The following is a 12870-nucleotide window of genomic DNA, read 5'->3' as shown; positions in this document are numbered from 1 at the left end:
GCTGAATATGGCCGGAGAGGCACTTGATGTGGTGTGAGAAAAACGATGGATGCTAGATTACCATCGTTGGACTTGCTACCTTGCTATCAGTAGACTCGAAAACTTGTCTCGAGAGCTGAATAAACTTACCCCCCCCCCCCCCCGCGTCTACGAAATGCTCTCTCCTTGCATGGCTTCCCTCCTACACACGAAAAGGGAGAAGGGTCCCTTAAAGGCCATAGGTTTCTCTTCACGAATGAGGGGGGGGGCGGTTTGAATGGGGTATTCTTCCCATGAGCCCTACGCTGCAGATGATTTTTCCACTCCTCTGAGTCCTGCGCCAATGCATTTCCCTCATATTCCATTCAGTCATCCCGTCCTCCGCACTCGCCGTTTCTTTTGAGAATCATAGGGTCACCCCTTTACGAGTTGCTTTGACGAAGAAAATTCAAGGAAGAAAAAACAAATTGTCCTCATGAGGCATTTTTGATCACGTATGCCGATAACCATCAAATCGTACGACCATCAGCAGTTGTACCACGGAGACTTGGGGTCTCCAATGGACTCATGCTGTAGGGGTCTTACAATCCGAGAAAGAATGAGGCGGATTGAACCTTCTATCACGAGTCACGAGGAGGTTTTCTGTGTGAGATCGAAGCGCGGGACTTTTGAGGCATTCTGGCATCTCGGATTGAGGCCTCCGAGATTCCGGTAAATTAAATTCGGCCATCCGAGATCTAGGCAAATGTAATTCAAGCATTCGGGATTCCGGCAGACGGAATTCGGGCAAACGATACCCAGCCTTTCTGACGGTCTGCAGCATCGCAGCCCAGGGCAATGGGAGGTGAATTTCAGCGGCGATCTCAACTCGTGAGTGTCTCATTGGCTCCTGATGAATTCGCGAACAACTTACTGAGAACTCCACAAGCTACCGAGACTCATTATTCGCTCTTCCTGGTCTCCCATTCCCATGTGCAGTGCATGAATTTCCCGCGAAAACTCTTCGCGCCTGTAATCGCGCCATCCTTCTATGCGGCCTCTCCCGAGGCTTCTATGAAAGTCGTTGGACCTTTGCTCTGCTCATGACGTCACTTCCTTCAGCTGTTCGTAGCTTGGGCTCAGGGGCCTCCGTTTGAAACCAGCTCGGCTGTGTGAGGAAGATTGACGTTTTCGCCTGTTTCCCAGGGAACGGTCCCCAATCAGCCGCAGTCATTTCGGCACCCAGGGGTGAGTGCACGTTCAACTGAGTACGGCAGTGTTCGAAGCTGAGCGCAAAGATGCGCTCAAGATCCAACACTTCCAGAAGCGTTCCTCCGCAGTCAAGAGCCCCTTGGAACTTCCAGCCGAGCTCCTATAAACCAAATTCTCCGCTGGAGATTCTCGGCCGCTCGCGGAGCCGATTCGGATCGGATTCCAGCTCCGCCAGGGGCTCGGTTCTTCGCTAGGATCGAATGGAGACCCAGACGCGGGTCGATTCCGAGGGACAGAGCAGCCTAGCTCGATGTCTTCGGGGATTTATGAGTGGCGTCATACTCCCCGATACGGTCCTGGACTCTTTCTTCTCTTTCCGACCTCAGCTGGTCAGGGGAGATTAGATGGGCGGAGAAACGAACAACGATGCGGGAACTCTCATATGATTTCTGGTAACTCTCTCGAGAGCCTTGGTTCTGAATCACTCTTCGGCGGCAACGCTGTCGCTGATCTTGGAATACGACGAACTTTTTGGAACGCAGTTATTCATGAGAAGAGTCGTATCCGCTTGACGACACAAGCCTTCCCAGGAACAGTGAGCGACATATCGTGAGTGGCTTCTTCTACCTACGTGTGAAATTTGAAGTACGTTCCAGCTCCTCAATTTCTATTCTCTGAACGTAGTCGGTGTTTTTCAATCGAAGAGTAGGAAAATTCTTTCTCATAACTAGAGCTGAAGGATTTAGGGCCATGCGATAGTTCTGCCTAGTTTTGCTTTTCCCGTATTTCCCATGCAGACATTACCTAGTTCGGCTCAGAAGCGTTTTCTGCATCTTCTATTGCCTCGCCTACGGTGAACTGCTGCGGATTTCGCGAATGCGAAGGTCGCGGTTTCGAATCCTCGAACATTTGCTGTGTATGCTGCGGGTCATTCGGAAAATTCGCCGTGCATGCGCGAGCAGCTCCCGCGCCGATGATCGGCTTCTCCTTCAGATAGCTGACGATGAGTGGGCTCCCTCATGACGTGTATCTCAAATCAAAAGAAGAGCCCGCTTCGGTGCGGGGAAAGGCGCGGTGGAGCCGTAGTCCTTTGCCAGGACAGTTTTTCGCGTTCGATGAGTGCGAACGCAGCCGGTTCAAGCCGTTTGAAATTGATATCTTCCATGGACAATCGACACGAAGATCCAATATAATAATATTCATAATGATAATTCATGTACCTATTATATGATTGTTATAACTGATATCATCATCATTACTATATAATGACTAGACCCCCATGCGTATTGCTCAGCGAGAGACTCCACTTGAGGTAGGTCGGGAGGGGGAACTCGAGATCAGGGAAGTGGGATAAGACTCATTGTGACGATCTCTCCATGACTTTGCAAGAAACCGCGATCGTCTGTCATATCCCAAGTCGCCGATCGACTCATGCACTTGCTCTCGAAGCCGGGAGAGCTAGGTCCCGATCAGCGATGCCGTTGTCCGCGTTCATCTACTCTGCAAGAGCAACGAACTCGTACCGGACGAAGGCCAAAGCCCGATTAAACGTCCTCTGGTGATTCGACTCCGGGACTCGCGGAGCACGAAGCACTTCAGAGGTTTCGCGTAGGTCGAGTCGTTTGCATGTTCCGAGAGTCGTTGGACCTCTGGAAAGACTCGGGGAGTTCTGGCGATTGGCTTCGGAGGACGACGGCTCAGAGGGGAAGTAATAAAGGAATGCCTAGCCGTCATCCGCGGACCTGAGTTTCCCCCGCCGAAATTCCGTTCTTTCTTCCGAAAATGACGCGAACGCGGAGCAGGGAAACGACCTGACAAGGCAACGTAAGCGCGAACCTAGTTCGAGGAAGGTTCGGCGATCATCGACGAGCGCTCGTCGTTTCAACAGCATCACTTTTACACGAAGTGCCTTGAGAATCGAGAAGTGATTGTGCTTGCCCCGCCGCTGACCTTTGTTCAAGGACTATTGCCATCGGGGGAACTCCGAGTATAGCTGTCGAATTCGTTTCTCGACAGCGAGCTCGTTCGGCACCGGAGAGAAAACATTCATTACGCCCGTGGTGAATTTGCCTCCGTCCACCGGAACAGGACGATTCGGCGCGGACGATTCGGCGCGAGACGATTCGGCGCAGGACGATTCGGCGCGAGACGATTCGGCGCAAAGGATGATTCGGCGCCGGACAATTCGGCGCAACGGATGGTTCGGCGCGGAAGATGATTCGGCGCAAAGGTAGATCCGGAGCGCTGGATAGAAAGGATCCGGTCGCTTAGCGATCGAAGAGGAAGCATATCACGGTTGAGAAAAATTAACGATGGTTTAGCGACGGAATCGTCAGAGTGAAGTCGAATTTCACGGTCTACTTTTCGCTGCAAACCTCGCAAATCCTAATGTTGTGCGCAGTGAAGTGAGGAACATCGGTAACATTTTGGTTCCACGTGTGCACCTGATGCTTGCAGGTCCCGTTTCTGAATACATTAGCTTTGAGTGCTGGGATGCCTCTGATCAGTCTTTTCGACATCGCAACTGCGTATCAGTGTTTCCGCCAGAAATCGCAGACAAGAACTCTGAGGAGGCCGTGGCCGTAAGTCAATCCTTCGCGTAATTTCTTTCCGTTCGACCGGTTAATTAATCCTCACGGGAGTCTCACTGGAAACCATCCTCCCTTCTTCCCAGTTCTCTATCGGTTTGAGAACCTTCCTTGCTTGTGAGAAACATGATAAAATTACGTGAGATGACTTGACCTGGGATCCCTGTGTTTTCCTTTCTCATTGATTATCGCCGAATCATCCTTTGCGCCGAATCATCTTTTGCGCCGAATCATCCTTTGCGCCGAATCATCCTTTGCGCCGAATCGTCTCGCGCCGAATCATCCTTTGCGCCGAATCGTCTCGCGCCGAATCGTCTCGCGCCGAATCGTCTCGCGCCGAATCGTCCGCGCCGAATCGTCATGTACCGCCGTCCACAGCCACGAGCCCTTACCTGCGTTTCCACACCTTCGACTTTGTCCTGGGACGTTTCGAGCGTCGAATAACCGAGCATCGACGAGCGCGAATCAAGCTCCTCCAGAGGATACACATCTCTATCCAAGTATCGGAGTTTCACCGCCCTCTCTCTCTGGGGGGAAACGGACTTCACAATATAAATAGATCATTGTCGCAATCCTCCGTGTTTCTGGGTGTTGTCTATCCAATAGCATTCCGAGCATCTGCCAAGACACTCCAGAGTGCAGGATATTTCTTCGTCGACGATTTTATTCACTCTGAGTCGATTTACAAGGAGCTGCCATCGGATCGGATATTTCCGAAGGAGTCCGAACATAAGCATTCGGTGAAGCTCCAGATTCTGTGCCGAGGCCAAACGCCAAGAAGGTTTTCTTTGTCCCCCGGGATCAATCGTCATTCCGAATGCGTGACTTCCCCTCAGAGCGGCGCATTCAGGCTCCTCTCGAATTCAGATCTTTACAAGCTCGATGTTCTCTATTCCAGGATTTTTTCACCACCTGAAGAAGGTCATGGATTCGCCAAAATCGGCCAAGAAAGCCAAACTGGCGAATGGAAACCTAGAACCATCGCGCGTCGCCAGGAAAGAGATGTGTTTCTATTGTTTCGATGTCCTGTACAATAATCTCCATCACATGGAGTCCCCGTCTGAGCCTAAGTTCACCAACGAGAGCTAGTGAGTGCATTCGACTATCAATATTGTGACCCCCTCTCTTTTGCTGGGGAAGAGGGAAAACTCAGTTCCCCAAAGCGGAGTGGCTCACTAAGAGTACCTATCTCTCACGATCGCTTTTCGGGCGCGACGGCAGCGCTTCAGCGACAAGGACGAAACGCTCCGAAGATTGGACATTCACCCTGCTTCACATTTTCCAGTCCGCTGTTCGTTACGTGGAAAGTGGGTCTCGAAAAGCGCTTACGAGGCTGCATAGGAACTTTCATTCCGACGAAATTGCACAATGGTTTGAAAGATTACGCGCTCACGAGTGCATTAAAGGATTCGAGGTTCGAACCCATTAGTAAGGACGAACTGCCCCGTCTCACTTGTGCTGTGTCCCTCCTCACGAATTTCGAGGACGCCAAGGATTATCTCGATTGGGAGGTAACTATCACGACAGAAACTTCGACATTTCCGACTGGGGAGTTCTTTCGAATCACCTGACTGCTTTTGAGGGATCAACACGAACGGGGCGAAGCGTTGTTTCCTAATATCTTTCCCTCACAGATCGGCACTCATGGAGTACGCATCGAGTTCGAAACTGAGAAGGGTTGTCATCGGAGTGCGACTTTCCTGCCCGAAGTAGCTGCAGAGCTAGATTGGGACCACGTTCAAACAATCGATGCTCTTCTACGAAAAGGAGGATTCCGCGGTGAGTAAGGAAGGGGATTCGGACCCAAGACTCGTCAAATATCCGTTGGGTTGAATCAGAATCGGTGATGATCGGGCTTCCTCACTGCGATCTCTAATCGGGAAACTCGATTTCAGGCAACATCAGTTCGGATGTGCGGAAATCCATCAAGGTCGTCCGTTATCAATCTGAGAAAGTGCATGCTTCCTGGCAGGAGTATCGGGAGCATATCGAAGCCATCCACTGTGGCTAGGCACCCTTTTTTGATGTGAGGAAGGGCTGTCCAGTCGACCAAGCACAAAACGGTCGAGAAATTCCATCGAGCACTTCGTATACGACATTTGAAGCTTCCTGACGTTTATCTCATTTCTCCTGGCGTTGCCTCATGAAGCCGGATCAATATAGATTTCTCCCCAGTATGTGCTCGATGGGGTGACAGCCCCTGAGTGTCGCTTCTCAAAGATATAATTAGGTGTGCGTCGCCGAGCGCAGCGCTCGAATGAGACTCGATTACGGAAACGACGGCGAAAACAATAAATGGCAAACTATTCCTATTCTGCACTAGCTCCGTCAGGAATGTCGATTTGCATTCCGCGCCTCAGCTACTATCATTAAAGTCCCCACGATCAGACCGAGCTCGTCGGAAGACAATTCGATTTCTACTCGACCTCGCCCGTCAAGTTCTATTTCTATCCAGCTCGCTTGCGTCTCGGTGCAGAATGAAGTTGACTGCTTGAACTCTTCTGGAAGATAATGTTCACAAATCTGCTGATGTTTCTCTACATAATGCGGGAATATATTGAATTAATGATTTAATTTCTGAATTCGGGATGCTCGATCGGTGTGTATTAAGATTAAGCGTAGGAAATGAGGGAACAAGAGAGAGTCCCGGAGTGTTTGGTGGAGAATGTTCAAGCTTACGAAGCGGGAAATCCGCGAGGAGACAATATCGGCCGTTCGGAGGTACCCTCGACCCGATTTGTGGGGCAATGCTTAACGATTGATTGATTCGACGGTGTGTGGGTCGAGAGAGCATATTCCCAGGATGGGAGCAACATCGTTGCAAGCAACATTGCTTGGTGAATACTGATAATCCCTACATGTTATAGCTGATTACTGATTACGAATAAGCGCTATCATGATAAATGATGATGAATGTTTCTTTCTTGCGGAAGTAAGCGAGAATCGTCGAGAGGCAGGGAGACGTTCGGAAGAATTTAGACTCAAACTCTCAATAAATTAGATCGATAGTTCTCACATGAATAAATTTGTCTCCCAGAGGTGTCGTAAATTAGATCGATTGATTTCCACAATCGTTCCCGAAAAAGATCTCTCCTGATGCAACTTCGATGATAGTTTCTGCTTTCAGGGAGCGGCCATTTGGCTCCCGGGAGTCGCGACGCTTTTCATTCAGAATAATAAGGTCCAAGAGTCAAAGGTTTCGGTATTTGGAGACGTGCGCTGGTCAAGCCCACCGAGAAAACTCTCCGTTCTCGGGAAAAACACGACGGAGCGATGGCGAAGGTCAGTTTACACGGACAACTTGAAACTTTCTGAATGCGAAATCCGCTCAAGTTGAGAGAAATCCGAATCTGAGATTCGTCCCATGGAGCTCCAAACTCCAAGTTTTGATAGCCGCGCCTTGTGGAGAAGTTGGCTTCCGAAGATGTCTCCTTTCAAGATGACGGAGACTCGACGAGGAGTACACGCCGCGTCACAGGACTATCATTATTTTTTTGCGTCCAAGGCGGTTTCAAAGTTTTCAGTCACTGCGACCATGCAATACACGGAGCTCGTTGGAATCACTCCGCGGAGGAATACCAGCCTCCTCTCTTGGTTTCCTGAGTCCTTGTGTTTCAACTGACGACCATATGGATCCAATAGAGACCATTCACAAAAAATCACTTGGAAGAATCCGCCACTGGTCGAAGGATACCTCGACATGAGCCGCGCTCAGTCGGCTTATCGCGTGGATTCTCGGGGAATCGACCCCCGGACTCCACATTCCGAAACGCCAAACAGTTTGTCGAATTATTTCCTCCCACGCATGGGCTTTCGGCGGATCATTGTTTCGCGACAAGCACCCAGTCATCGGGGCGCGCGGGAGAACATCGTCCTCGCGGGAAGAGGGGACGGAAAATCCGTACACCGCAGTCCATAGAATACTAGTCCCGAAAAAATACCAGATGTTTTTCATCTGAAGAATTCTTCCTTCAACTGCCCGCCAGTCGACGAAATCGCAGCCGGCTTTTCCGTTCGGACGACTCGTTCGATCGCATCTCTTCCCGTACCACACGAAGGCCAATTTCGTATGTTGATCGCCGTCGATGATTACATCTGGATTTCATCCATGGTTCCCTCGACTCCTCGAGAAGCCATTCGCGATCGACTTGGTCGCGCGAAGTATGAGCGCGAAGATGAACCGGCTTATCCAATACAGCTCATGCAACTCCCCACTCAGTGTGTCGCGCTGAGACCAGGAGCAGTTCTGCTCGTGCCTTTCATATGGACAATAACATTCGATCCGCCGACACGGGACTGATCAGGAGCAAGCAGCATCGGAAGTCTGGGAAGACGCCACGGCGGAATGGGAGCAGGATTTGCTCGTCACTTCGAGGTATCGCCTACTTCGCGCAGAATCACGGCGGGGAGGGAAGGAGGGGGGGCTTCCTGCAACTCTACAGGTGCATCCCTAGACGAAGAGTTTGCTCCGGCTCTCCTCTCAGAAGCGAGAGAGGAAAATAGACTTTGGGCTGTTGCCAGACTTGTGAATGTGGGAGATCACGCCGACCCCCGTAGAAATCCAGAGCAAATTCGATTGCGATGGCTTTCCAAGAAGTCAACGCCCGGATCAAATGTTTCGTTTATTCTGTGAGCCACCGAGAAACATGAAACGAATGACTTATCAACAGTAAAAATGACGAAATTCGCGGAAGTCCATGAAAATTTCGAAAGTCGCGGACCCAGTGGAATCTGCAATCGCCATGGAGAATTCCTCAGTCTCTATGATTTTTTTCTTTCATGGGTACGACGACGCCTCTGTGTACACGCAGTCCTTCCTCCACCAGGGGAGAGCCAAAGCTTAGGAGTGAGCCAACCGGACCGATAATTTTCGAAGCACCGACTCGTAAGCCCCTGGCGTGCGAATCGCGAGATGATGACGCCGGTCCCAGAGCTCATCGAGAGTTGAATTTACTGTCATCAGCCGCGAGGAAAAGCCTGTCCATTGGGGAAAATCGAGCTCCGCGGAACGACGGGAGACCTCGGGACGAAGTGACCGTCCGGGCCGACGTCGCGATGGTGAAGGTGATCCAAAAACGGGAGGTGATATCACTTAACAAAACGGTCACGGATATAGGCAGCGAGTATCTTCTCACTTTACGGGTTTCTTTCCCGAAATTTTCATGGAAGCCTACGGATAGCTTTCAGTGTCCGGAATCGTTCAATCCGAGGGGAAGTCTCCCGATAATTTTCTCGTATCCGGTCTGAATGGCAGGACTCCTTCATTTCCTTCTTCTTCTGCGTGGCATTGAAGATTCCCCGGATAATAAATCGGATTGAGCCTGCTAGACTAGACTTCTGGTAATATCATTGGATGCAGACAAATGAAAAGATAGAGAGGAAAGGGGTTCACTCTGAAGTCTCGCCGTACGACGACCGTCTGTATAGAAACAGAAGTTCTAGGGTTTCTATTGAACAGAGCCAGTAGTTCCTCCTTTCTTCGTTTCTGTTGTCATAGGGTTCCCCTTCCAGCTTACGAAGATGAAACAAAGGTGATTCCCGTTCGTTGGATGCGACTCGCTGGAGCCAGGCGTTCTCGCGGTGGAATAGCGCACCGGCCGCATCTTACGCATTGTGATCTCCCCTGGAGAACAGCGGTGAGCGCATTTACAACAGTTATGTTGTCGTCATATTTCGAAATGATATTAGCCCCGTTCACAGCTCCGAAAAGCGGCAGCGGCAGCAGTAGCTAAAAACAGTCGCGCAGAACGGGTAAGACATTGAAATCAAGGCTGTCGTGGACTTCAGCTCAGACGTTCTTCGAAACAGCTGACTGCATCGTGTGCTGGTGGGTGAAGGTGCGCGGACCGCTTCGGACCGAACCTGCGAAAGCGACCGCAATTCTTCAGTCTCATACACCCCGTTCGCTTGGATTTCTCACGGGCTAGCCTGTGAGCCGTAAGGAGACCGTCAGTGTTATCGTGGTTCTGGGATTGTATTCTGCGTCGGTAAGCCCCGGTTCAAGTATAATATGATAGCATTGACGAGAAGAACGAGTGTCGCTTACAGATGGCCAATGAGTGCATGCACTTTGTCACGCGTATCGACCCTGTGTTCGTTACATTAGTAAATAGAATCATCGCCCGGGAATAACGTGCCACTCGTAGACATCGCAAAGAGACTCCTGCACGAGCAGTTCTTGTTCTGATGCATCGTAGCGGGAAACTGAGCAGATCGCGATACCAGCGTCCGCGAGTATTATTCTGCTTCACGTCGAATCACGCCGAAGGGATAAAAACCGAAAGATTCGATCAGGGATTTCCCTCAGCACGAATATGCTGAGCGAGTCATGCAATCTCTGTGGAATATGTAGGAATACACAAAAGACTCATTGCGGAAGTTCAAGCGAGAGCGAGCGAGAGGTGCCATGTGGGGGACGCTTCAGCCGTCACGCGAGCGACCCGGACAGAAGAGTCGCTGCAGAGCCTGTAAAAGAGACGACTTCGTGATTACGAAAATTTAGTTGCTTTTCATTTTGTCTGAGCAATCTTGTTACTCGTTACCCCGCTCGCTTAGTTATGTCAGGTAATCGTTTGTTACGTCTTTTGTTATTCGTCTCGCCGAACGCTCCATCTTCCGTTGGTCGCATCTCTAAGTGAACTAATCGAGCACGGTCTGGCTCGGGAGAAACATCTTTCCCTGTCGGGGACCTGAGCGCGCGTTCCTCCCGCTTGGTTTGCCGAACATTCTACCGTCAGCTGGCATGAGCGATACCATTGATATTCATGGTTTACTCCATGCCTCACAACGTGAATAGCGACTGTTGCATATGGGTGAGGCATTGTGCCCACTACCTCAACCAGAAAATCGTCTTTGACGTCGTCTTCAAGTGCTGGGACCAACGGGGCAGCGAGCTAACGGTTCTTTGATCTATCGCTCGATCAGGCGAATTGACTGACGTGTCCGAGAAGCTTAGCGCGAGAGCCGAGCTACCCTTGCGTAAAGCTCGCTGTGGATATGAGATCTTCGAGGGACGTCCGGCGCCGTCCGTTCTGGCGACGACGGGATTTGAGGCAGGCTCAGAATAAGCTCAGAAATTGTAGCTATCCTTGGCGACTGTGACCAGCTGTCAGAGCGAATTCACTGTCAGACCATTGGCGAACCGATCGGAGAGAAGTGATTCCACCCTGCTGACCACACTAAGTTTCCGAATCGCGTCACTCTCCCTCGGCTCGAAAATTTGGGAGATAATCCTACTCGGCTCCATGTTGAACTTCGATGCTCGGTGACGTCGACGACGAATGATCCCTGTCGTGGCGTCTTGCGGCATAACCTCCTCGGTCTATTATCGCCAGCTCGAGTCTTCGGTCGACTTCGCGGGCGTGGCCGGGGGCAGGGTTGTAGTCAACGGCGAGGGTCACCGTGGACTCGAGTCAGTAACCGGGTAAATCGCTTCCGTATTGGCCTCCGGCGAGCGCCTCGCCTGTACCACTGAAGGCTTAGGGATCCACCGCTTACCACGCGTCGCAGTCGTGGCCATCGAAGCCTTGCGGTGCCTGACATCAATCGAAAATCAATCCACATCTCACTGACCGACTCGGCGCTCGCGGCTTTGAGTTCCTCCCGCAGTCTCTCGTGCTCGAAGGCTGATGAGCAGCGAGGCTCGTTGTTCCATCTAGAGGGTTTGATTCTTGATGGCGCGAGCGAAGACGTCGTTGTTCGAATGTGATGTTTAACGCCACGCGCCCTGTTCTCGAACCACCATTTATCATCTACTGAGACGGTTTCACCCGAAATGACCGCAATCGATGGGGCTTTCGTGGTGCTCGGGAAAAAAAATTTCCGGGCCCCTCGAGCCCCTTAACTCCGTGAAACGAGTTAATTCTCCGACAATTCATCTTTGCTGGAGATTATGGAATTCGCAATCTCGATGATGAACTTCGGAATCGCTCTTTGCATCGATGTCCTTCATTCTTGACTTCGCAAGTGCTGGAGGGTCGACGCTGGAGGGTGAGGGTTGCCGACCCCGAGATGCTGTGATGGGTCGGGAGTCGGGACTCACATTCAGACCTTCCTTGTGGTACTCCAGTCAGGAGGAATATCATCAGAGTCGGTGATAAGTTATAAACATGAGATCCTCAGGAAGGAGCTCAGCTTCTCCTCACGTCGGGAGCGAATTCCAGAACTGCCGAGCTGACATGAAGCATGATATACCTAACATTCGGTTTTCAAGAAGCCGACCGGGCCTCGAGAGGAGTTGTTGAGAGAACTAATGTAGAGTTCGAGCAGAGTCGGAACCAAACTGAGCATAGTCCCAATGCGCGGTCGCTGAATTCGATTTCCCAATTGTCGTGCATAACTCGTCACCGATGACAATCCTTGTGATTCCACTGCCGGCTTGGGAGACTCGTCGAGCGCTTCCCAAGATACCAACTGCGTGGAAATCCCGTGAGTGAAAGCTCCGCTCCAAACAATCAAGATTCAGGGATAATCTGCATCGAGTATGTCGTGTCGAGAACGTCGTAGCGTCTTGAGCTCGGTAGCTAGCGAAAATCGAGATGATGGGTTCTGAGGATTTCTCTGTTCACTTTTCAATCTATTCATCTAGTGCCTCGATTGCTTCGCTATGCACGGATGCAATTTCTTCAATCTTCCTCGAGATCGCGAAAGTCATGGATTGCTGCGAAAACCTCTCCCCATGAATTTTCGTCGCAGAGCTCAGCGAGCAGATGCTGAGAAGGGAACCACTTGCTTTCCACGGAAGCTTCCCTGTGATGAAGTCTTCAACGTGGAAAGCCTCCGTCAAGTGCGTAAAAGGACTCGGAAACGCTGCCTCAGTTCCAGAGTACCGAGTGAGGGTCCGGAGTCCGGAGTGACATATGCAAACAAATGCTTGAATATTGCATCTCGTGGGAGTTTATAAGCGGAGTCTCTAGATTTTTTTCCGACCAGGCTGAACCCAACTAATTGTGTACGAGCATTTCCGCCGCCTGATCTCGGACTCTGTGAGAGCGTTGAATTGTTTACGGTTCCACTGCTCGATCGTGACGTGGAAACTGGCGTCGCGAAGAGGGCTGGTTCCGACCCCGAGGGGGAACTGTGAGCCGATTAAGTCTACTAGTGGAATTTCACG

At 50.9% G+C, this 12870-nt stretch overlaps 1 protein-coding gene across 1 annotated transcript; it reads left to right on the top strand.

Moving 5' to 3' along the window:
• Positions 1-1530: 1530 nt before the first annotated feature.
• LOC100897913 (AMMECR1-like protein) lies at positions 1531-6770 on the top strand. The gene is made up of 5 exons (XM_018638411.1): positions 1531-1779; positions 4657-4846; positions 5044-5269; positions 5393-5537; positions 5654-6770. The coding sequence occupies exons 2-5, from the start codon at positions 4683-4685 to the stop codon at positions 5767-5769; spliced, it is 651 nt and encodes a 216-aa protein (XP_018493927.1). The 5' UTR covers positions 1531-1779; positions 4657-4682; the 3' UTR covers positions 5770-6770.
• Positions 6771-12870: the final 6100 nt, after the last annotated feature.

Source organism: Galendromus occidentalis, unplaced genomic scaffold (assembly GCF_000255335.2).
Source record: "Galendromus occidentalis unplaced genomic scaffold, Mocc_1.1 scf7180000076951, whole genome shotgun sequence".
Lineage (NCBI taxonomy): Eukaryota > Metazoa > Arthropoda > Arachnida > Mesostigmata > Phytoseiidae > Galendromus > Galendromus occidentalis.
The sequence above is the reverse complement of the archived record's forward strand: the minus strand, read 5'-3'. Positions and strand labels throughout refer to the sequence as shown.

What these genes read in the sequence shown, in the direction of transcription:
- LOC100897913 (XM_018638411.1), top strand. Translation starts at nt 4,683, where the DNA reads ATGGATTCGCCAAAATCGGCCAAGAAAGCCAAACTGGCGAATGGAAAC. An exon ending in AGGATTATCTCGATTGGGAG is followed by an intron (nt 5,270 to 5,392) that starts GTAACTATCACG and finishes TTTCCCTCACAG; the next exon opens with ATCGGCACTCATGGAGTACG. An exon ending in ACGAAAAGGAGGATTCCGCG is followed by an intron (nt 5,538 to 5,653) that starts GTGAGTAAGGAA and finishes ACTCGATTTCAG; the next exon opens with GCAACATCAGTTCGGATGTG.